Below are 24,561 nucleotides of genomic sequence, written 5' to 3'. Positions count from 1 at the left end.
TTATGCCAGGAACATAGCAAGAATGTTACAGGGGATTAAATATGGGAATATTCACTAACGTAATGCCTCATAATGTCATGCCTAAATAAAAATGTGGAGATTATCTCCACAGATATTGAATAAACATTTGTTAAATTAAACATTTATTCTTGATTTTTAAAACACTCAAGAAGGACATTGGTGGGTAGTCGAATGTGATCTTACACACACTGAAGTGCCCATCTCATGAATGAGCTCTGGGGCGTAATGATCAGCCTGGTGACTGTAGTTAACAATAACGTATTGTGTATCTGAAACTGGCTAAGGGTAGATCTTAAGTGTTCTCACCACACACACAAACAGTATCCATGTGAGGTGATGGACATGCTAATTACCTTGACTGTGGCCTTTACTTCTTTGCAAACATACATCCAAACACCACGTGGTACACCTTAAATACAGACAATAGTTGTCCATTCATTATAAGTCAATAAATATGAGGAAAATTGTTCTTAATTTTTTTTTTCTTTTTTGAGACGGCGTCTCACCCTGTCCCCCAGGCTGGAGTACAGTGGTGCGATCTCAGCTCACTGCAACCTCCGCCTCCCGGGTTCACACCATTCTCCTGCCTCAGCCTCCTGAGTAGCTGGGAATACAGGCGCCCGCCACCTCGCCCGGCTAATTTTTTGTATTTTTTTTTTTTTAGTAGAGACAGGGTTTCACCATGTTAGCCAGGATGGTCTCAATCTCCCGACCTCGTGATCCACCTGCCTCAGCCTCCCAAAATGCTGGGATTAGAGATGTGAGCCACTGGGCCCGGTCTATTTTTAATTTTAAAAAAATTTAAAAAAAGTACTCATCTCAGCCTGAAGGCCATTATAATATTGTATAGGGATATTACAGAAGGCAGGGTCACCAAACCTGAACATCACCATTACTATTTAATCACGTCTAGGAGACACTGGACAATCCACTCAGGTGATGAGATGGGAAGCTCAAAAATTGACAAGAAGGAAAACCATGGTAATCTGCAGATTTGATCATATAATTAGATAACATGAACTTTGGTTCATAGGAAAAGGTTCACACTAGCAAGAGTGTCCAGGGAAGCCCTTACCAAGGACAGCAATGAAACGAGACCACCAGCCCCAGTAATTAAAGAAGCGGGAGCCGGAAAATGGAAGGCAAGCAGAACGGAGACAGAACAGGGAGTCCAGAAACAGACTCAAACATGGATGAAAATTCAATCATTTTAACGGTGGCACTGCTGATGGGTGTAGTGAGCATGGATTTTTTTTTATTTTTATTTATTTATTTTTTTTTGAGACAGAGTCTTATTCTGTAATCAAGCTGGAGTGCAGTGGTGCCATCTCAGCTCACTGCAACCTCCGCTTCCTGAGTTCAAGCGATTCTCCTGCCTCAGCCTCCTGAGTAGCTGGAACTATAGGTGTCTGCCACCATGCCTGGCTAATTTTTGGTATTTTTAGTACAGACAGGATTTCACTGTGTTAGCCAGGATGGTCTCGATCTGACCTTGTAATCCACCTGCCTCGGCCTCCCAAAGTGCTGGGATTACAGGCATGAGCCACCGCGCCCAGTCAACATGGAGATTTTAGTAAACAGTGTTAGGATCTCCAGGTCAGAAAAGCAAACTTCGATCCATACTTGACACCATACAACAAAACCAATCCAAGTGGGTCAAAGGTTTAAAGGGAAATAAAATACTAGGAAAAAAATAGGTGAATTCCTTTATAACCTCAGTATAAGAAGACCTTTTAAACTACGACTCAAAAACCAGAAGCCCCTAAATACTGAGATTCAACTACATATCTGAAGTGGCAAAAGAAAAAAAAAAGGAAAGTCAAGACAATGACGATTTGAGAAAAAATACTTTCAAATCAAATCACTACAGCTAAACTCCCTAATTTATAAAAAGCGCAGAGAAAACATTAAAAGATTAGCAACCCAGCTAAAATATGGGCAAAGATAAAAACATAAATGAGAAGCAGCTCAAACTCACGCATGAGACGCAAGTGACAAAAGTCTGCACTGAGAGCAGCTCACCATTCTCAGGCTGGAGTGACCATCAGACATGGACATCAGCCTCTCAGACACAGAGATACACACAATCACACACAGACACACCCCATACATATAGACACACACAGAGATACACCACAGACACACACACAGACACATGACACACAGCCACACAGAGACACAGACACAAGCCATTTATATAAGAAAAGAAGGATATAAAATATACATGGGGATATTTATTAGCTGATTCCAGCAAATAAAAAAAAAGAAATGACAGAATGAGAACATTTGCAATTCTTAAGAATAAATTGGCCAGGCGCAGCGGCTCACACACCTGTAATCTCAGCACTTTGGGAAGCTGAGGCGGGTGAATCACCAGAGGTCAGGAGTTCGAGACCAGCTTGGCCAACATGGTGAAACCTCGTCTCTACTAAAAATACAAAAATTAGCCAGATGTGGTGGTGTGTGCCTGTAATCCCAGCTACTCGGGAGGCTGAGGCAGGAGAACTGCTTGAACCCAGGAGACAGTGGTTGAAGTGGGCTGAGATTGCACCACTGCACTCCAGCCTGGGTGACAGAGCGAGGCTCTACCTCAAAAAAAAAAAAAAAAAAAAAAAAGAATAAATTAATAGATCTAAGCAACAATGACCCCTGGCTGCCGATGTCCCCGGACACTCACACCCAGAGATCACCCACTCCCAAGATGGAGAGTACCACTCTGAAATCGCCTGAAGAGAAAGGTGCCGTCCCGGAGCTGCTTTAGGTTCTGAATAAACTAAACACGGGACAGAGACACACGTTAACCGACACTGCTGGGCCCGCGGATGGGAAACCACAGAACAAGGGACTCGGGCCACATGCATGGCCGCCTCGCCGGCCACGTGACTCTTGGCGAGGGTGGGGTAGAACTTACTCAATGAAGACATTGCTTTTTCTTTTTAAAAAGGATTCAAAGTACATCCATCTCATTCCTATTCTTGGCGGATTAGCCACTTAGCCTGCATGTAGCCTTTCTCTTCTCTGCTGCTAAACAGAACCTCGTTTCCTTGAGGTACCTGAAGTCTGAATTCTGACGGCACAGCTCAGTAATATTTAGGGAAAACCCAGTGATCAAAGATCACGTTTGTTCCTAGAAGGAAGGAAGTTGGAAGAGAGGAAGATGGAAGAAATCGTTGCTCGGTGCATCTGTGTGAGGTTCTAGGTATTCTGTGAGGAAGGGCTGGCGCAGGCCCGCCACGCACTCGGCCTCTGGAAAGGAGACGAAGACAGGAGGCGGCGCCGGGTCCATGGCTGAGACACCCGAGAGGACGCCAGCAGCCTGGGTGACCCCAGCAGGGGCTTGGGTGAGGCCCGGGGCCCAGGTCTGTGGAAGTGAGGGAGGGTTTCAGAGGAGCATGGTGGCTGGGCCATTCCCAGAGGAGCCTGCAGCAGGCAGGACCCACGGCCAACAGGGTGGCCACGCTGGGTGAGAAGAACCTGGTAGGCGCCCAGGACGAGCAGCTGCGCGGAGCGGACACGAGGCAGGAGGGTGTCTGGGTCTACACCCTGCATGGATGGTGCTGGGCGGAGCCGCAGACAGACCCTGGGACCCAAGGCTACATGTTTAGACACGGGGACCGGCCAGCCAGACCCATCCTGGCCGTGGGACATTGCAAATGGGCTCCCTCTGGCCATCCCCTCGGACCAGACCCGGCTTCTGGGTCTTCTGGAGTCACTGACCTGGTTTGGAAAATAATGGGCTTAGGCTCCTGAGGGGGCCTTGGCATTAACCACTCACCGCCAGGACAAGCTCCCAAAGACCTGCAGGGGTTCAATGCCAGCCCCATCACCACGCACCGCACCAGCTGACACCGAAGAGCGGCCAGGTCCCAGGGCAGGGGCGAGAGAGGCAGCCGCACCCCCGCCCCGCCCCCACCCCCCAGATTCTGGGATAGTGCTGGGCACCCTGGCCTGCATTGTGACTGTGGCTTTATTTACACGCAGCTGTTTCTCCAAGATGCCTCCAGCAGAATTCCAGACGAATTCTCCCACGAAATACTTTCCCTTTGAAAAGTGTTAGGTAATTAACACCCCTCAGGTCACCAGGGGCACAGTCCCTGTGAGACAGCCCCCAGGAAGGTGAGGGCGGGAAGAGCTCTCCACCGGCACCAGCAGCAAGAACAGGGGTGCGGTGGGGGAGCAGGAAGCCCGAGCCCCCCTCATGCCTACTGGTTTTCAGTCTAATTTCCTGCTGTAAGAAACATTTATTCTGACAGAGATAAGACGGTTTCCCCGTGCAGAAAAACAAAAAGAACAAATGGCACATGGATGATGAAAAACATTCATATTTAGGTGCATATCTTAAGTCTTTTACAAAACTGCACATATTTGGTGTTTACAAAATTGAAGACTGTATCGTTTTTAAAGCTGGCAATTTCACTTATTCTAGGGTAACATGTACCAGGGAGAATTACGATCTCAACAACTAAATCATTTCCAAACCCCTACTGCTATAATTTTGCTTTCCTGCAAGTGTTCATAATTATAAATAACAGCTGTGATGATCACCGTTGTTCATGAATGTTTGTGACAATATTTTTATCATTCTCTTCGTTTAAATTCTTAGAAGTGGACATTGCTGACTGAAAACTAAAAATATTTGAAGACTTTTACTCACATCAATTGTTTTCCAGTATATCGATTATATCGATAAGAACTGGAATTCCTACCCGCAGGCTTGGAATTTTTGGCCATAAAAATGGAAAGAGAAAGAGATCTTGTGGTCAGTATTACATTTCTTTAAACTGAACAGGTCAGACTACTTCTGTGCAAGCTTTATATTCACTTTCTATGAACGCGTGCCTCTTTTTCACTCTGCTCTGTAAGATGGATACGTAGATAAACACCTATCCTTTGTTGCAATTTTTTTTTTCCAGGTTTTCATTTGCTGGTCAGTCTTCTTGGTGATTTTTCAGGTACAGTTGTAAGGTTCAGGTAGTAAAATCTCTTCATTTCTTGGCCAGGCACCGTGGCTCACGCCTGTAATCCCAGCACTTTGGGAGGCAGAGGCAGGAGGATCACTTGAGGTCAGGAGTTTGAAACCAGCCTGGCCAACATGGTGAAACCCCGTCTCTACTAAAAATACAAAAAATTAGCCAGGGTGTGGTAGTGCATGCCTGTAATCCCCGCTACTTGGGAGGCTGAGGCATGAGAATCGCTGGAACCCAGGAGGCAGAGGCCACAGTGAGCTGAGATCGCACCACTGCACTCCATCCAGCCTGGGCAACAGAGCAAGACTCTGTCTCATAAAACAAACAAACAAAACAAAACAAGACAAAACACCCTCTTCATTTCTTGTTTCCATCAGATCCTTCAAAGGGATTCATCCTCTTGGTTACTAGACTCTCCTCCAAATGCCACTGAGCACTATCTGCATTCGAGTTCACAGATCCATTGGCTGCCCACCTCTGTGCTAGTGCAGGACCTCCCAAGTGCACTCCTGATGAAGACGTTTGCACAGAACGCTGGGGTGAAGGGTCAGGCCTGTCCCAAACCCCTGAAGACAGCCCATTGGGATCAACGCCTTAGCCCGGCTTCAATCCATGCTGGGCGGGGAGGCCGGGTCTGTAGACACAGGGGTGAAGGACGTACTCATGCTGCCAAGTGCCTCCCGAGACTGGCAGGACACTGGCTGGCTGTGGACGAGATGCTGAGCCCTCTGCTGGAATCGAAAGCGAGGGATTAGACAGCTGGGGAGAGGTTGGTTACGGGGCTTCCTCGGGAACAGGCAGTGTTTTTACCAGTCCCAGACAGATGGGCAGAATCTTAACCCAGACGTGGACAAGGCAAGTGGGAGGGAGAGAATTTCTTTGCAGCGGGAACAGTTCAAACCAAGTGAATCCCCCTCTCCAGATCATCCCCTTGGCAAAGCTGAGAGCAGCGTGAATAAACATAAGCATGGGCCGGGCGTGGTGGTTAACACCTGTAACCCCAGCACTTCGGGAGCCTGAGGCAGGCGGATCACGAGGTTAGGAGATCGAGACCATCCTGGCCAACATGGTGAAACCCTGTCTCTACTAAAAATACAAAAATTAGCCAGGTGCGGTGGCGTGCACCTGTAGTCCCAGCTACTCAGGAGACTGAGGCAGGAGAATTGCTTGAACCCAGGAGGTGGACGTTGCAAGATTACACCACTGCACTCCACCCTGTGCGACAGGGCGAGACTCTGTCTAAAACAAACAAACAAACAAAAAAACAAAACCCACAAGCCTGGTGTTTGTGTCTGACATGCTGGTGACTAGTGATGCTCGCCTTTGATTCTGTAACGTCAAACACACTTTCTTCAGAGGAGAAATCCGACTTTAATCATAGAGCACATATTGTCGAGCACGCAGTTAGGCAGAAAACCTCTAACTTTCTGATACACTCACAGAATCACGTGTGCTCCGGGGCTCTGAGAAGGGGCTCATGAGAGAGAAGCTGCCTGCTGTCTTCAGACACCTTCCGTTCACCTGAGGAGTCTCTCCAGCAGCTCAGAACAGTTATTCCTGGCTTCAGGTAATATGTCACATTCGTTTTAATTAAAAGATGAAAAATACTCCAGCCAATTGCTTTCAGAACAGTCCATTTAGGCACCCTTGAATCAGAGGGCGCTCGGGAGACCAGGAGACCCCTGTGCAAGCGGGGTGGTGGTCCACTCCATCCCCCTAACACGGGAGCCCTGGTGAGTCAGAGCACCTGTGCCCCCATGCCAGCATCTGGTGGTCCACTCCATCCCCTAACACGGGAGCCCTGGTGAGTCAGAGCACCTGTGCCCCCATGCCAGCATCTGGTGGTCCACTCCATCCCCCTAACACGGGAGCCCTGGTGAGTCAGAGCACCTGTGCCCCCATGCCGGCATCTGGTGGTCCACTCCATCCCCTAACACGGGAGCCCTGGTGAGTCAGAGCACCTGTGCCCCCATGCCGGCATCTCACCTGGCCTTGGGAAGCTGCCCACACCCTTGGCATTGGACACGAGCAGATACCAGCCATGCTTCCAACATTAACCAGTAACACAACTCATTCCCAAATGTCTGGAGGTTCATATGCACTGAACATATGTCCTTTAAAAAATGAGGAATTCCTGCCAGCTTCCTGAGTAATACACAAAGTCCAAGTAGACAAGATGCTAAGGAATCAGGAAAGGTTGAAAATGAGAAGTTAATCATTGACAGCCACACTGCAAGTGCCATTTCCACAAACAACATGTTCATCTTCAGAGGCCATCTCACTCGAGACTCACAGAACTACAAAGAGAAGATGCGTGGAGAGCGCGGCGGGTGCCCATCCTCCCGACAGGCGCTGTTCTTTAACCCGGCGTGCTGCTGAGATTGCCTTTTCTCAGAGCTGTTTTCTGCAACACTAAATGGCACGCAAGGAAAAAGCAACGAATCTCCCAGGAAAATCATGAGCTTTGAGAACCGCACGAAGAACCAGAAAGTTTCAAGTCCAGAGTCTACCAAATTATTAAAGAACATCTTCTGTGGTCCAAGAGAAACCAGCCCATCAGCATACAATGGCTAGCGCCCAACCACAGAAGGAGCCTGAAGATGTGAAGAAACACATCCTCCCCCGTCAGATTCGCGAATGCACAACTATAGCCTCTGCAAAGGCCACAGCCACCAGGATTCAGCCATTCTCCACCAAGCCGCGACTATGGCCCATGCCACAAACACCGCGGATTCTCCACCAAGCCGTGACTATGGCCCATGCCACAAATACCGAGGATTCTCCACCAAGCCGCAACTATGGCCCATACCACAAACACCGAGGATTCTCCACCAAGCCGTGACTATGACCCATGCCAGGAACACCGCGGATTCTCCACCAAGCCGCGACTATGACCCATGCCAGGAATACCAAGGATTCTCCACCAAGCCGCGACTATGACCCGTGCCAGGAACATCGAGGATTCTCCACCAAGCTGTGACTATGACCCATGCCAGGAACACCGAGGATTCTCCACCAAGCTGTGACTATGACCCATGCCAGGAATACTGAGGATTCTCCACCAAGCCGCGACTATGACCCGTGCCAGGAACATCGAGGATTCTCCACCAAGCCGTGACTATGACCTATGCCGGGAACACCGAGGATTCTCCACCAAGCCGCAACTATGGCCCATGCCAGGAACACCGAGGATTCTCCACCAAGCCGTGACTATGACCCATGCCGGGAACACCGAGGATTCTCCACCAAGCCGCGACTATGGCCCATGCCAGGAACACCGAGGATTCTCCACCAAGCCGCGACTATGACCCATGCCAGGAACAGCGCGGATTCTCCACCAAGCCGCGACTATGACCCATGCCACAAATACCGAGGATTCTCCACCAAGCCGCGACTATGACCCATGCCAGGAACAGCGCGGATTCTCCACCAAGCCGCGACTATGGCCCATGCCAGGAGCACCGAGGATTCTCCACCAAGCCGCGACTATGGCCCATGCCAGGAGCACCGAGGATTCTCCACCAAGCCGCGACTATGGCCCATGCCAGGAGCACCGAGGATTCTCCACCAAGCCGCGACTATGACCCATGCCAGGAACACCGAGGATTCTCCACCAAGCCGTGACTATGACCCATGCCAGGAGCACCGAGGATTCTCCACCAAGCCGCGACTATGGCCCATGCCAGGAGCACCGAGGATTCTCCACCAAGCCGCGACTATGACCCATGCCAGGAGCACCGAGGATTCTCCACCAAGCCGCGACTATGACCCATGCCAGGAACACCGAGGATTCTCCACCAAGCCGCGACTATGGCCCATGCCAGGAACACCGAGGATTCTCCACCAAGCCGCGACTATGACCCATGCCAGGAACAGCGCGGATTCTCCACCAAGCCGCGACTATGACCCATGCCACAAATACCGAGGATTCTCCACCAAGCCACGACTATGACCCATGCCAGGAACAGCGCGGATTCTCCACCAAGCCGCGACTATGGCCCATGCCAGGAGCACCGAGGATTCTCCACCAAGCCGCGACTATGGCCCATGCCAGGAGCACCGAGGATTCTCCACCAAGCCGCGACTATGGCCCATGCCAGGAGCACCGAGGATTCTCCACCAAGCCGCGACTATGACCCATGCCAGGAACACCGAGGATTCTCCACCAAGCCGTGACTATGACCCATGCCAGGAGCACCGAGGATTCTCCACCAAGCCGCGACTATGGCCCATGCCAGGAGCACCGAGGATTCTCCACCAAGCCGCGACTATGACCCATGCCAGGAACACCGAGGATTCTCCACCAAGCCGTGACTATGACCCATGCCAGGAGCACCGAGGATTCTCCACCAAGCCGCGACTATGGCCCATGCCAGGAGCACCGAGGATTCTCCACCAAGCCGCGACTATGACCCATGCCAGGAACACCGAGGATTCTCCACCAAGCCGTGACTATGACCCATGCCAGCAACACTGCGGATAGCCAAAAAGCCACTTTTCTTCCAAGCGTCTGTTTCTTGTGGTCATTTTCCCCTTCCCCAAAGTACGTTTCAGTTCCAGCTAATTGTCTCTGCAAACCCCTCCGTGAGACTCATATCTGAATGCGGCAGCCCCATCCCTTCTCAAGGCTGGGGCGTGTCTTGGTCCTTCCCGAAGTGCTTCCCAACCCTCCCGCCTGCCCCCAGGTGGAAACAAGGTCCCTCCTCAGAATCCTGTGCAATCTCCTACCATAAAGCATGGAAGTGTTAGGTCCAGCCACAGACTCAACCATGCTCCAAGGCTTCTGACATAGAAACAGCAATGTCATGACTCCACCCAAGGCAGCAATTGTGTCTGTTTCTGTGCTGCTCTCCTTTTGCCCTGTGTCTTCCAATTGTTCTTTTATCCACAAAGCTTTGCCAGCACCTGAACAGTGTGATGCTCAAAGGTTTGCTGGGACAAAAGTCACTGGCATCTTCAAAGACACCACTGACCAACGGGGATAGATGGAGTTTCTAACAGGAAGCCCGCAAGCCACCCTAGATCTACAGGCGCTCGCCTGTGCCGGGGGGCCCCTCACCTCTGCAGTACAAGGAAATTGTGCGTGAATCCTCCTGCTCTCTCCCCCTCAATTCTAAGATGATAGAGGTTCTTCCAAAGAGGTTGAACAGCATGTTCCCAGACCTCTGCTCTCACCTGGCCCACCAGAGCCAGAACGCATTACACACCACTGAAGAGCAAGGCCACGCACTCACGCTGGAGCGGGCGCTGGTGTTTTGATAGGAAAGCACTGCCAGGGAGAGGAGAGCCAGGCAAGCTCCACACGCACCCCATGGAAATGCACGATGTGTGCGTGTGTGTACATACGCGTGTGTGCACGTTCCTGTGGGCACTTGCTGTTCTCAACGAGACAGGCCGTGCAGAGGGTGAGCTCCAGAAGCCCCAGGGAGCTGATGCTGGCCACGCCTTTCCCGTTCACCTGCAAACCCTGCAGCACACCTGTGACAGCTGACCTTCAGTGGAGTGAGTCAGCTTACAAAACGCTGCAGGCTCAGTCAAGAGCCCTGAGGAGGCCTGTCTGCAGAGTGTCCCCTCAGATTAGAGGGCCTCCCATAGCTGACTGTGAACCAGTTAATCACAGAGTCACCGAAACAACGTAGTGGAACACTCACGGAGCTGAAATGAAGAAACCTGAAGGAAAGCAAGAGCCAACAGAACAGCTTCAGACGGCACCGAGTGAGCTGGAAAATAAGCTCGTCAATGTTTACCCAGCAGGGCCCAGGCCTCCTGTGACCTTCTCAAAGACAAGTGTCTGTTGACTGAGAATGTGAAAGTTGGACGGGACGCTGTTCCTCGCCCAGCAGGAAAACAAAGGTAGAACCGGGGGAATCACCTTCTGTCACGGTTTCAAAGCAAATACGTGTAGGATTCAAAGCAAATACGTGTAGGATTCAGCAATTCCACTTCCAGGGAGGCAACCCCAAGGCCTGAAAGGAGGCGCCCACGCCGGTATTTGCACACCGTGTTCACAGGAGCGTTACTCACAATAGCAGAGACGGCTGCAGGCGCCCACACCGGTATTTGCACACCGTGTTCATAGGGGCGTTACTCACAATAGCAGAGATGGCTGCAGGCGCCCACACAGGTATTTGCACACCGTGTTCATAGGAGCATTACTCACAATAGCAGAGGCGGCTGTGACCCAAACATCCACTGATGAATGAGTGAAGAAACAGATGTGGTCCACCCACACCGTGGACTATTACTCAGTCTTAAAAAGGAAGGAAATTGTGTCACACGGTACAACACAGATGAACCTCAGAACGTTATGCCCAGTGTAATAACCTCCAGTTACATGAGGTCCCTAGAGAAGTCAATCTCATAGAGAAAGAAAGTAGGATGGTGGGTGTCGGGCTGGGGGCAGGGGTGTTGGATACCGTGAGTTCCTCTTCAAAGGTTCCACTTGTTGAACTCCCTCGTTCTTTGTCCTCTACGTTCAAAGCCTAACTTCCTTGCCTCCTTGCCCCTAGTTAAGGTTAACAACCTTCCTGCCGTTCCCAATCTGTAACCCACATCTGTTCCCAATTTGTAACAACCCACATCTATTCCTTATTTGGTGCCCTTAGTTCTGAAACTGCTCCTCCCACTGCTGTAGCCCCCACCCCTGCTCCGTGTGAAGTAGCCAGTCGGGATCAGCTTAGATTGTGTGGTCTGACTCCAGCCAACGGGGACTGGACACAGCAGCGGGGACTGACTGCATTAGGGATAAAAATCCCTTCCCTGCTTTGTTCTGTGTGCTCTTGCAGTGACCAGAAGAGTGAGCAGAGCCCTTCTGCAGAAATAAATTTGCCTTGTTGAGAAATCCTTTATTTAGGTGCTTGTTTTCTTTGCAACATCGAGCTGTTATTTCCAACAGGGGGAATGGGAGTGAGTGTTTAATGGAGACAGAGTTTCAGAGAAGATGAGAAAGTTCTGAAAATGGACGCTGGTGATGGCTGTACAACAGTGTTAAATATATAATACCAGGGAACTCTTCACTTAACAGTAGTTAAAATGGCAAATTTCATGGGTGTCTATTTTATGACAATAAAAACCTATTACTAATTTCAAAATTGTTCTGATACCAACAGGTTTCATCAACACCAAGGGTCTCCAGCCAGCTGGGCTGGAGGGACATTGCCAAGGCCCAGGTGACGTGGAGACAGAGCAGGTGTGGTGCAGGCAGGGCCTGAGAGCTGAGTGTGGTTCTCCCGCAGGCCACAGTCCACACAGCACGCTTCTCTTTCCACAGAGCAGACGAGGCAAGGACAGCCAGAAGGGCTTCACCGCTCAGAACTCTAAGCAGATTATTGTCCAGTCCCCTGGAGTCCAGGGTTAGAGGGAAGCTGCCTAAAGGGCTTTATTGGTAAAGCCAGCCCTGGGCCTCCAGGACTCAGGGATCAGAGAGGTTTTGCGAGTTAGAGGGGGAAGAAGTCAGATGTGACATGATTAAGAGCCACGGCTTGCTGAGTGGGTGCTCTGACCAGCCACACGTCTGGGCTCCTCACAGCAGCTGCCTGGCTGCTACTCCTGCTGTCCACAGTGCAAGGCTTCTCGACCCGCCCAAGCTTGCAGGGACGGCAGGGGCAGGAGCAAAGCCAGAGTGTGGGCCCAGGCTCTGTTCCATGGCCGGTGCACGGTGCACCCCAACACAATGCTGAGCCTGGGAGAGCTCGGTACATTGAGAAATAATAGGAGCACTTGGGTCAGTTACAAGGGTTCCCTAACCCTAGTCCTAAACCTGCCTTACCCCAAACACTATCCCTACCCCTAACACCTACCCCTACCACTAACCTCTAACCCTACCTCTAACCTTAACCCTAACCCTAACCCTAGTCCTAAACCTGCCTTACCCCAAACACTATCCCTACCCCTAACACCTACCCCTACCCCTACCCCTAACCTCTACCCCTAACCTCTAACCCTAACTCTAACCCTAACCGCTGCCAGCTCCCTCGGTCCCCAGAGGGAGGACCCCACGGTCCCCACACGAGGCTTGGGCGCTCAGGGAAAGGCACCAGTGCTGACCACAGCCAGGTTCTGAGCAGCCACGGGCAGTTAATTCACAGCCAAGCTGAGCACGGGAAGACTCGACAACCTTCCAGTCACAGAGGTCAGGGCAGCCAGCTGTCTGCAGGCGCTAAGTAGCCCCTCACTCCCGCCCTCTTCTGAAGCCCCCTGCAGGACAGCTAAGCTGTGTGCGGCACTGTCCTGACAGCCCCCCGCTTCGCTCTTGTAGGAAGTAGCTGCCTCCTGGCTCAGGGGGTTTCTCGTGTGTGTACATCCCAGAGAAGCAGGCAGTGTGCCAGGGAATAACGAGAGCACCTGGTTTTCAATCCGGGCGAGGTCCCGAGAGGCTCAGTCTTCAGTCTGTCATTCGTGACAGTCACTGACAAGGGAAGTGACGGAAATCAAATTCTTTTTTTTTTTTTTTTTGAGACGGAGTCTTGCTGTGTCACCCAGGCTGGAGTGCAATGGCCAGATCTCGGCTCACTGCAAGCTCCGCCTCCCGGGTTCACGCCATTCTCCTGCCTCAGCCTCCCGAGTAGCTGGGACTACAGGCGCCCGCCACCTCGCCCGGCTAGTTTTTTTTGTATTTTTTAGTAGAGACGGCGTTTCACCGTGTTAGCCAGGATGGTCTCGATCTCCTGACCTCGTGATCCGCCCGTCTCGGCCTCCCAAAGTGCTGGGATTACAGGCTTGAGCCACCGCGCCCTGCCAGAAATCAAATTCTTAATCCTGCAAAACTAAGCACATACCCTGGCTGGGGTGACCACACCGAAACGCAACCCCCGGTCAGCCAGCTCTAAACGAACAGCCTGTGTTTCCAAGTGCAAGAGTCTGCAGAGCTGTGGCCCAGAACCGCTGGGCCAGGGAACCACAGACACGCGGCAGTCACCAGGTGGAATCTCCTTCTACAGTAGCAGACACACAGAGCTGACTCTGAAGACAGGGCCAGGGCGGTTCTCACCTGAAGACACGAACCAGGACGGAATCCCCGGGCACCAGCCCTCAGGGCAGCGGCCGTGGGATGGGGACAGGATGGACTCAGAACACGAAAGTCTCATAATGATGCCTTGACCCAGGAACTCCCAAGACTCCACACGAATCAGCGCAGATGCCAGCTTAGGACAAGGCCCCGGAAAGCGCCGGATTTAGAGCAGGTAGCAGAATTATCAAAATCCCTTCTCAGCTCAGCGGCCACCCCATTGGTGCTGGAAACCTGCACGTCCCGTCCAGCCACAGGACAGATTTTGCAATGCCAGCCAGCACCCGGCCACCAAATCCATGCCTGCCCTCGGTGGGTGGCGAGTGCCCACACTGGCTTTGTCCAGTGAAAACTTGACTTTTGGAATCAGTTTGGGAAGAAACGGCAGCAAATAATTATGCAGGCAAAACTAGGAACAGAGAATTCAGCCCCTTGCTCAGGTTAGAAAATACATGCAGAGCATTCAGACGGGCAGGGGCTGGAGAGAGAAGCATTGCCTGGCCTGCATCAGGAGGTCAGCCTGAGCTCGGAGAGGCCACTCACACCCCAGGCCTGCCCGGCTCTCGCCTCGCAGGGGAGCCAATTCCAGATGCCCAGGCAGGGCCACTGGTCTGGAGACCAGCTGAGGCTTTGCCATGTTAATATGAAAACACACAAATTCAAACAATAGCTCTTTTGTTTCTAAAGAATGAAGCAAAGCCTACAAATTGTTTCCTTCAGGTATACTGTGCTTTATTTGGAACACAGACATTTCTCATGATCTCTAACCGGAGCCAAACTCATTTTAAAATACTCACTTAGATAACCAGTGCCAAGTCAAATCGATGACCACACATCTTGAGACAAGTCGTCCCAACTTGGACCTGGGCAGGTAAAAGCCATGTGAACCCATTCAAAGCCCCTCCCACAGCCTGCCACCTGAGGGGTCACACATTCCCAGGATCTAAACCTTGTCAGTCTCTAAAAGGACCAGAATAGCAAAGAACAGCGCAGGTCCAATCAGTGGTGAGACCCGCAAAACCAAACGAGGCCGCAGCACCCGGCGCCTACCTGTGGCCGTGGCCTCTGGTGTGTCTTGAACAAGCCTGATGACGTCGGACACATCAATTTGGTGATCCGTTTCCTCCTTTTTGGCCTCATGGGGCCGTTGTGGGGAAGAGTAACTGTTGCTTCCAGGTCTCTTGCACAGGATGAATCTCCAACAGTCAAACATGAGGCTGCAGAAAGAAGATTTTAAAAGGACACTGAGGTCATGCTGCAGAAAGACTTAAACTGTTGCTTTGAACAAAACCGAAATAACTAGTTACAGCCCTCAGGGGTATTTATTCTGCAATGAAGATAGTATGTTTGAAACTAAATTCGTTCTTCTCCAGTCAATTTCTACTGTGTCAGGGTTCACTTACACAAGGAACCTTCTTCTATAACACTGACACAGAATCAAGGGTTGCAGGAGCAAAACATATTATTGACTTCTGCTTGCTGAAGAAAAGGAAAAAACAATAACCGAGGTTTTCCCCCTTGACATTTAGACTCCTGTTTCAAAGACACAGAAGTCCCCAGTTCTCCAAGTTTCAGTATTTAATTCACTGAACTGGCAAACTTTCAAAATCAGTGCTGACTGCTTATTCGGATTACCTAAAAACATTTCTAAATCCCCTACGTAGAGAACGTCCTCCGAGTTCCAGAAACTTTAAAGCATAATTCCTCACTAAAAATTTGGCAAAGAAACTTACGTGAAGTTTTTGGGAAGAATCTTAGACGTACAGAGAAAACTAGTAGCCGCATTTCAAACCGAAGCCTCTGAGGCACGTGCCGGCAGCCCTTCCCTCCCAGGTGCGGACCTGCGGTGCCTCTGAGGCACGTGCCGGCAGCCCTTCCCTCCCAGGTGCGGACCTGCGGTGCCTCCCGTGCTGTCTTCCAGCACATTTATGGCTCACTCCTGCTTCCCACTGTTGGCATCCCACCCGCAGGACCCCTTCCCTGGGAATAATGTCGGCAACAGTTTACTTAAATAAACTGTATGGTGGCTCACGCCTGTAATCCCAGCACTTTGGGAGGCTGATGCAGGCGAATCGCCTCAGGTCAGGAGTTCGAGACCAGCCTGGCCAACATGGCGAAATCCCGTCTCTACTAAAAATACAAAAATTAGCCGGGTGTGGTGGCAGGTGCCTGTCACCCCAGTTACTCAGGAGGCTGAGGGACGAGAATCACTTAAACCCAGGAGGCAGAGGTTGCAGTGAGCCGAGATTGCACCACTGCACTCCAGCCTGGGCAACAACAGTGAAACTCCGTCTCAAATAAAATAAAATAAAATAAAATAAAAATAAACGGTCTCGGCGGCTCCACCGGGGACGTTGCTTTCCATGCCAGCGCTCACACTGCGTCCTGTCGCCCAGTTCTGCTGCTGCCCGGGCCTCAGCTCCCTGGGGAAATCCCTCCGGCCCTGCCATTTCCCTGGGAAGGGGCTGCCTGCCTCCCTCCAACCTGAAATCCCTGCTCCAGTGGCTCAGAGGCCCTGCTGGGACATCTCCCCCTTTCACTGTCTTCAGTTAAACCCCCTCCCTATCCCTCAGGTCAGACCTGCAGGTGCCCAGACCACCTCACAGGCGCTCTCAGGGCCGCTGCTGTCAGTCCCCAGGGAGCTTTGCAAACACCAGCGCCCACCCCTGGAGAGCAGGCCCGTAGCGAGAACCACTGCCCCACCACGTGGAGCCCCGAAGGACGACGAAGCCGGCCCAGGACAGGGTGATACCCACTGCCAACCCACAGTCTAGGTCGCAAACACTCCGGGACGCCAGGGCCACACCCACGCCCCTCACAGGAGAGGCTGTGCTTCTCCACCCCCACCTCTTCCCCCAACACACAAGCTCCACAGCCTTTACTCCCACCCCACAAACGCACTCACCCCTCGGTGTTCAACTCATCCCTTTGCTGCTACTGTTCAGAACTTGGTACACATCCCGGCTCCTGTGTGGTTTTTTTGTTTTGTTTTGTTTTGTTTTGTTTTGAGATGGAGTCTTGCTCTGTCGCCCAGGCTGGAGTGCAGTGTCCGGATCTCCGCTCACTGCAAGCTCCGCCTCCCGGGTTTACGCCATTCTCCTGCCTCAGCCTCCCGAGTAGCTGGGACTACAGGCGCCGCCACCTCGCCCGGCTGGTGAAGTGACACAAGCAGCGGAATAGCAAATGGAGGAGGGGAGGCGAGTGCTGAGGGTCCCCGGGGTGGGGGCACCACGGGGGAGTGAAGGATGCTGGGGCAGGAGGAGCAGGGCCTGGATGGCCGTGGGCGGTACCCCCGCTGCCGCCGCGTCTGGCAGGGTGGGCCTGAGGGAGGCTGTGAGTGGCTAGTGGTGAAAGGCTGGACCTGGACTCAGTTCCAGCACCTGCCGAGCTCGGTTCACAGGGATGGTTCCTTTACTCAACAGCAGTGTGGGCACCCCTAGGGGGCAGGCGGCCTCCTCTGCACACAGGCTCCAAGCAAACAAAACAAACATGCGCCCACCTCATGCCCCGTACCCAGCTTGGGTGGTGCACGGAGACGATCAGAGGCCGTGGAGCACCTGCCCGTGCTGGGGGAAGCCGCTGAGGACTGGGCGGACATTACTTTGGCCAGGCATGTAAGAGAAGCAGTGAGCTCGAGGCCACACATTGTATCCCATCCCAGGCCCTGGGCCCTAAAGAGAGGAAGGTCCCCACCACCGCCGCACAGCTGCCACTCACGACACTGCGTCAACTCCAAATAGCCAGTATTAATAATAACGTGGTGTAGAGGTGGGGGCGGCGGCCCCAGGACAGGCGGAGCTGGGAGAGCTTCCCTAAAGAGTGAAGGCTGCAAAGCCATGGCCCGGAGCTGGGGTGGGGGCCAGGGTCAGGGCTGCGGCTCGGGCTGGAGCTGAGCTGGGGCCCTGTGCTCCACTGGCCTGGCCTCCTCTCAGGGTGGGCTCTCAGCCAGCATGCCCCTGACCAGTGCCCTGCTGTCCTCTGAAGGACCCTCCACAGGGAATCCACTGGTGACTCAAGTTGGAGCCTAGGGCACCTCCAGGGCTGTCTCTGCTGCTGCAGGGTGAGAGGCCAGCTAGGCCTTGGCACAGAGGGGGTGCTGGGCCGACACCCCTGACTGCGGCCCTCACTCCGGTCCCCACTGCCAGTCAGCGCCGCCCTCACCCGGCTCCACCTGCCACTCTAGTCTGCCCACCTGGGCACAGGAGCCGGCCTGTCCCCACAGGTGTTCCTGCTTTCTTTCTGCTATTTCTCTAATGAATGAAAAGTGAAGATGGAGACTGCGAAGAAAACACGGTTACCCTCTCTGGTCTCCACGGCATCACTTTCTCACTAGATTTGCTTTGATTTCCTTACATCATGATGGAAATGTCAGTAATGCTCTTCACTTTCTCAACGGGTGGGGCTGCATGGCCCCCAACAGTGCCTTACATCCTACATTTCATCCGGGACGTCCCACAGCTTCCCAGCTCTGGTTCCAGTGGCCGCTTGAGCCATCATTGTCCCTGCTCTGACGACCCTTCAGGGCTCCGAGGAGATCCTGGGCATGCTTGGGGACGAGGAGTGAGGCTTCCTGTGAACGCCGCAGAGCCGGCCGGGGCAGCCCTGATGCTCCACTGAGTCCGGTTCATGCTGGGCTCCTGACCACCATATTCACCATGGTGGCCCTCACAGATATCCAAAAGCTTCTCAGTGGCCATACAGTGTCCCGTATCCTACTGTGGGCTGAAAGCTCAGACAGCTTCACTTTAGGAAGCCAGGAGTGACCCTCATGATGTAGATTTCCCAAAGAGGGGGTTGCCATGAACAGGCCATGTGAGTGAGAGGTTACCAAGGCCTCTGGACAAGACTTGAAATTCTCAAAGCGCCACTGCTGCTTCCAGCTGGCCATGCGCTAAAGACTCTGCCACCCGCACTCCAAGCTGGGGCCCTGTGCTCCACTGGCCTGGCCTCCTCTCAGGGTGGGCTCTCAGCCAGCATGCCCCTGACCAGTGCCCTGCTGTCCTCTGAAGGACCCTCCACAGGGAATCCACTGGTGACTCAAGTTGGAGCCTAGAAACATCACTGAGTGCCTGCTGAAGATGCAGGCCCCGTCCCCTCTGTGAGGTGGGAAGGTCTGTGGTGGGGCCCAGGAACCAGCACTGGGATGCCAGGGGGCTCCTGTCACCAAGATGCAGCCCAGAGCCGTGCACCTGCCACATGAGAGTCTCGCAGCGTCCTTGGGAGCCAGTGCAGACAGTGAAGCGGGGTGGGCTGAACAGAAAGCTGGGCTGCACCCAGAACCTGACAGCTCCATCCTTCTGGTCACAGTGCTAACCGTGGCTGCTCCGGGAGCCTCCGAAAATGATCCCAAATCATCTCAACTGGTGACAAAAGACTGCCAACCGGTGGTGTCCTCGGCCAGTCTATCTACACCACTCATCTCCTCCATGCCCTCTGTCAATCCCAGGCCTTCTCCCACCACATTACAAACGCAAATTACGTGGCTGTAAAGACCGGGGTGCCTCTCTTCTGAAGGGACCTTGGGTCACCAAGAGGCTGCCTTTCCAAGATAAACGTTCAGATTCCAACCAAAGTCTTCCCTGGGGTCCTCGATGTGAGCAAGAGTGCATCTCCACAGCAGAGCAGACTGGGACCACCCAGTCCAGGACCAGTTAAAGGGAAACCTCAGGAGGGGGCCTCGGAGGGCGGTGGAGAGACCTGAATTCCAGAGGACAGATGTGAAGCTGCACACACAGCCCTTCCATCTTGCAGCAAATCCAATCACCTTGGTGAGGGTGATGACTGTGCCCCTTCCCACTGCGCCCGGCTGTGCCTGCAGGTCCTGAAGTCAGCACAGCGATGGGGGAGGCGGGCCACGGGGTCCCAGTCAAAGCCTGCAGATTCCTAAGCTCACCTAACTTTGCAGACCCTTCACGGATTCCAGCAGTTTCCCACAATCTCAGGTTTCACAGCAATTCTGTGAGGCCCCCAGGGGAGGGCTTCCCTCATTTCACAGACGGTGTGGGGGTTCTTGGGGAAACCCAATGTGAAAGTTTGAGCCATGGATGCTGGGACCCCTGCACAGCCTGGTGAAATCGGGGACACCGGGACCCCTGCACAGCCTGGTGAAGTTGGGACCTGGGAGGGCGGGGCTGGCCCCACAGGATGGAGAAGGGCTGGAGAGTCCTGAGGGAGCCTTAAAACCCCGTCTCCTGCCCACCTAGCTGCCAGCTGGCCCCAGAGTCCTCACTGCCCCCCCCTCCAGGGCTGAGGGCTCCGCAGGCTCCCGGTGTCCTGTCCCCCCAGCTACCCATGGAGGTTGCAGAACTCAGACAATGCCTGGGTGTGCATTCTGCTCTCACGACCAGCCCTGGACTCCTCGCTCCACAGTTTGCATGTTAGGAACCCCCCAGGGCTAGGGGCTCCTCCTCAGTCCCAGCATCCAGCACCCACCTGGCCATGTGGGTCTCCTGTCTGCCAGGGAGGGGCCACACCGACACTCTACAGCCTGCAGCCCTGGGGACCTCACTTCTATTTTTGTGGCCAGCCCTGCCGGTCCCCGTAGCCACACATCCTGGGGCCTCCCACAGCCATGCCGGCACATCCTGCCTGGGCGGCCCGGGCCACCTTAACCCCTTCAAGGTCCCGGCTCTGTGAGGGTCATGCGGGCCACGCCCCTGGGCGGGAGTTTCCAGGTAGCGAACCTGCCTGGGCTCCGGAGCCCCCTCTGGCCCAACCCTCCGGCAGGATCCTATATAAGGGTCTGAAGCCAGGCCAGGGGCCCGCAGCTGGGAGAAGAGCCACAGAGGGCCCAGCGCAACCAAACCGGGTCAAAAGGGCTCCTAGGACGAGTCTGCCCAGCCCGCGGTCCACGGCCTTCCCGCTGTCCGCTTGGGGATCTGTGGCCAAGGCGACCCTGGCCCGGGACAAGCAGGCAGATGAAAGATGCAGGTGTGGACCCGACCCCAGGCTACCCTCCGCTCCAGATTACCTAAAAACATTCCCCAGCCTGTCCCCAGCCCCCAGATGTGGGCTCGACCCCAGCCTGACCCCAAGCTACCCTTCCTTCCAGCCCTGTCCCTGGGCGCCGTCCTGAACACTGGCCCCCGTAGCTCTGGCAGGAAGGGGTGGGCACAGCTCCCAGGGTGGCCCTACGAGGTGCCCAAGGGAACGTCGGCAGAAGCCCGTCCAGGCGTTGACACCTGCCGGGGTGTGAGGCCCCCCGTGACAATGCGGAGGGGGCCTGGGCGCCTGGACACTCGCGGGGGCTCCTCCACGGCCACTCCGAGCACCCCAGGCGCCTCGAAGTTCCCAGCGCAGGACACTGGGCAGGGGCCGCGGGGGCCGATCCCAGGCCGCCCTGACCGCGAGCCGGGTCCCAGCGCCTGTCCCCAGCCGGGCTGAGGGGGGCGCGGGGGAGACGGCCCCGCTCCGGGAGCGACCGCAACGCGTCCTGCCCGGCTCCGCCCCGCGCCCCCTCCCGTCACCCCCGCGTCCCCTCCAGGACCCGCCCCGCGCGCACCTGCCGCCCGTGGTGCTGCCCTCCCGCGTCCGCCGAGCTCCGCGCCTCGCAGGTGTCCGCGCGTCCTGACGCCTCCTCGCGGGCCGCGCGGATACTGGGCAGGGAGGGAGAAGGGGCGGGGCGGGGCGGGGCGCGCGGAGGGCTGGGGGGGGAGGGGCGGAGAGGGGCCCGGGGGCGGGGGCGGGGCGGGGGCGGGGCGGGGGCGGGGCGGGGCCAGAGCCCAGAGCGGCGGGGGAAGGGCGGCGAGGCGGGGCCATGGGAAGAGCCTCCCTCTCTCCACCCTCCCCTTCTACCCCCTCCCCCCTCCCCCTCTCCCCACCCTTTGCTCTCCTCACGCTTCCCCCTCTTCCTACCCCTCCCCGCTGTGCCCGAGACGGGGGACGGGGCGACGGGGTGGGGACGTGATGGGGGGCGGGGGGGGCGACTGCGGGGCAGTGGGTCGGGGTCGTGCCTAAGGGGTGCAGTTCCTGCCACCTGGGGTCAAACTCGGCCCCGCCCAGAGGGGAGAGGGCTGGACAAGGGGACGGGTCGGTGGTCTTCTGGGGCCCAGGACTCACTTCCTTGGGCTCACCTGTAAAACAGGGTCCCACCTGCCCCCCTGGATCCGAGCCCCCTGGCAGGGAAGTTGTGTCCACTCTGAAGCCCCACAGGGACCCAGCTGCCATCGCCCTAGCTGGACCCTTCCCTGCAGCTTCCCAGGAGAAAGCCGGGGGGCACGTGGGACAGGGCTGGGGCCACTGGAATGTGGCCCAGCTGAGCTGACCAGCCTGTGACATCAGATAAGTCACTAACAAACCCTTCTGGCCTGTGTTCTCGTGTGTGCAGCCGTCCCAGAGCGTCCTGGGGCCCACAGGTTAGTGCACACAGAGCTCCCAGTGTACCAAAGACAGATTACCAGTTAACTAGGTTAGCAGCAGAAGTCAGGACCCCATATTTAGGTCCTAGGGTAAAAAGGGACAAGAACCCACCTCACTCCTCAGTATTGGAGTGAGTAAGGAGCCGCTGGTCTGTGGGTCACGGCACAGGACGCTGGCCTCTGCCAGCACAGCCTTGCTGTGGTACCTAACAGTGCAGCAGAAGTTGTTTGCGGAAAAAGAAAAAAAAAAAACCTATAAAAGACCCCACCATTTAATTCTTGCATCTTCCAAGGTTCAGTGGAAACTGACTGATAACTTAAAAAAAAAAAAAAAAGTGAGGTGACATAAAAAGGTAAAATCATGGGAGATGCAGACCCAGCTATAGACTTTAGCACTTGCAGTTGGAGCTTTAAAACGTCTCCATTTAGTGGGTAAAAAGAGCAAACCTGTTTGAATGAAATGAAAACAAAGCTCTGGCAAGAGAGAGATAAACATTAACCAAGCAGGCAGCGGGAAGTGCAGTCCACCGCGCTGTGCCCACCTGAGGTGAGAACACTGCGGACAGGCGTGTGATACACAGAGACAGACTGAGTTCGGGGAGGAGGGTGAGTGGACCGGGAGGAGGGTGCGTGGACCGGGAGGAGGGTGAGTGGACCGGGAGGAGGGTGCGTGGACCGGGAGGAGGGTGCGTGCACCGGGAGGAGGGTGCGTGCACCGGGAGGAGGGTGCGTGGACCGGGAGGAGGGTGAGTGGACCGGGAGGAGGGTGAGTGCACCGGGAGGAGGGTGAGTGGACCGGGAGGAGGGTGAGTGGACCGGGAGGAGGGTGTGAGTGGACCGGGAGGAGGGTGAGTGGACCGGGAGGAGGGTGCGTGGACCGGGAGGAGGGTGAGTGGACCGGGAGGAGGGTGTGTGGACCGGGAGGAGGGTGCGTGCACCGGGAGGAGGGTGCGTGGACCGGGAGGAGGGTGCGTGGACCGGGAGGAGGGTGAGTGCACCGGGAGGAGGGTGAGTGGACCGGGAGGAGGGTGAGTGCACCGGGAGGAGGGTGTGAGTGGACCGGGAGGAGGGTGAGTGCACCGGGAGGAGGGTGAGTGGACCGGGAGGAGGGTGAGTGCACCGGGAGGAGGGTGCATGGACCGGGAGGAGGGTGAGTGGACCGGGAGGAGGGTGCGTGCACCGGAAGGAGGGTGTGTGGACCACGCCTGGCTGCAGAATTTCTCCCGGGGGAGCACACGTGCGTTCGGGTACTGGATCCCTGCTCTTGCACGTCCACTCCTTGGAGCAGCAGCAGCGTCGGTGACCATGCAGGGACCCCGGGCTCCACTCAGACCCGCAGGGAGTGTCTCCACTGGGGAACCCGCCCTCCCCAGCGAGCAGAAGCCCCAGAGACCTGTGCAGGGGGCAGGAGAGGGGTCCAGGAAAGGCCAGAACCTGCCAGCATGGGCAGGAAAAGGGGAGGCTGGGCTCAGGGAAGGAGAGGGATGATTTGAGAGGGACAGGAAATTAAACCCAAGGGAACTCCCTCAACCCAGTAACATTTCTTCACATAATTAGCCCCGGAGACAGGAAGGGCTTGTCACTAGCAATGCATTCAGGAGCTTTGAGAGTCGGACCGGAACAGGCTTTCCGTCTCCTTCTCACAGGTTCCAGTTAAAAAGGTCAGAGTGGACCCACGTGGTGTTTCTTACCTGTTTTTTGTTTTTTTTTTTTTTTTTATTTGGAGACCAACGCCCCCTTTCTCACGCTGGCATCAAAGACCCTCTGGTAACACAGCACATTCTGTCAGACTGTCAGACAGGCTGAATTAAATATCATTTAATCGAGCAATAAAAGTCCAAAGGGAGGCTGCCTGTGGAAACCCGCCCTGAGGATCTCCTGCAGGACGTGCAAGCGGATGGCACCGCGGCTGTGGAAAAGGAGGGGACAGGCAGTGACCCCAGCCAGCCACGAGCCCGCCCCACACATTTGTGCAGGGTGCAGGCCCAAACCCACACGTGCGTGGACAGTGGGCACCACACTGGAACGGACTTTGCCAGGAAGCAGGGATTTCTACCTGCTATCCTGAAAGATGCTCTGCCTGCACACCGTGGATGGGCATGGAGCTGGCCCGCAGCCCTCGGGGGACAGACAGACAGACAAGAGGCCAGAACGTCTTCTCCACGAAAGCTTTCCGCCTTGGCACACAGTAAACCAATGCAGCAAAAAT

General features: G+C 54.8%; 1 protein-coding gene across 3 annotated transcripts in view; it reads right to left on the bottom strand.

Moving 5' to 3' along the window:
- The window catches only part of MCF2L (MCF.2 cell line derived transforming sequence like), a 210,158-nt gene extending 188,592 nt beyond the window's left edge, over positions 1-21,566 (bottom strand). For all 3 annotated transcript variants that reach the window (XM_065532991.2, XM_074021469.1, XM_074021472.1), the window contains exons 1-2: positions 21,497-21,566; positions 15,046-15,212 (exon numbers count right to left, since the gene is read on the bottom strand). In XM_065532991.2, the coding sequence (XP_065389063.1) occupies positions 15,046-15,208 (163 nt within the window). In that variant the 5' untranslated portion in view covers positions 15,209-15,212; positions 21,497-21,566. The remainder of the gene's footprint in view (positions 1-15,045; positions 15,213-21,496) is intronic.
- Positions 21,567-24,561: the final 2,995 nt, after the last annotated feature.

Source organism: Macaca fascicularis, chromosome 17 (assembly GCF_037993035.2).
Source record: "Macaca fascicularis isolate 582-1 chromosome 17, T2T-MFA8v1.1".
Lineage (NCBI taxonomy): Eukaryota > Metazoa > Chordata > Mammalia > Primates > Cercopithecidae > Macaca > Macaca fascicularis.
The sequence above is the reverse complement of the archived record's forward strand: the minus strand, read 5'-3'. Positions and strand labels throughout refer to the sequence as shown.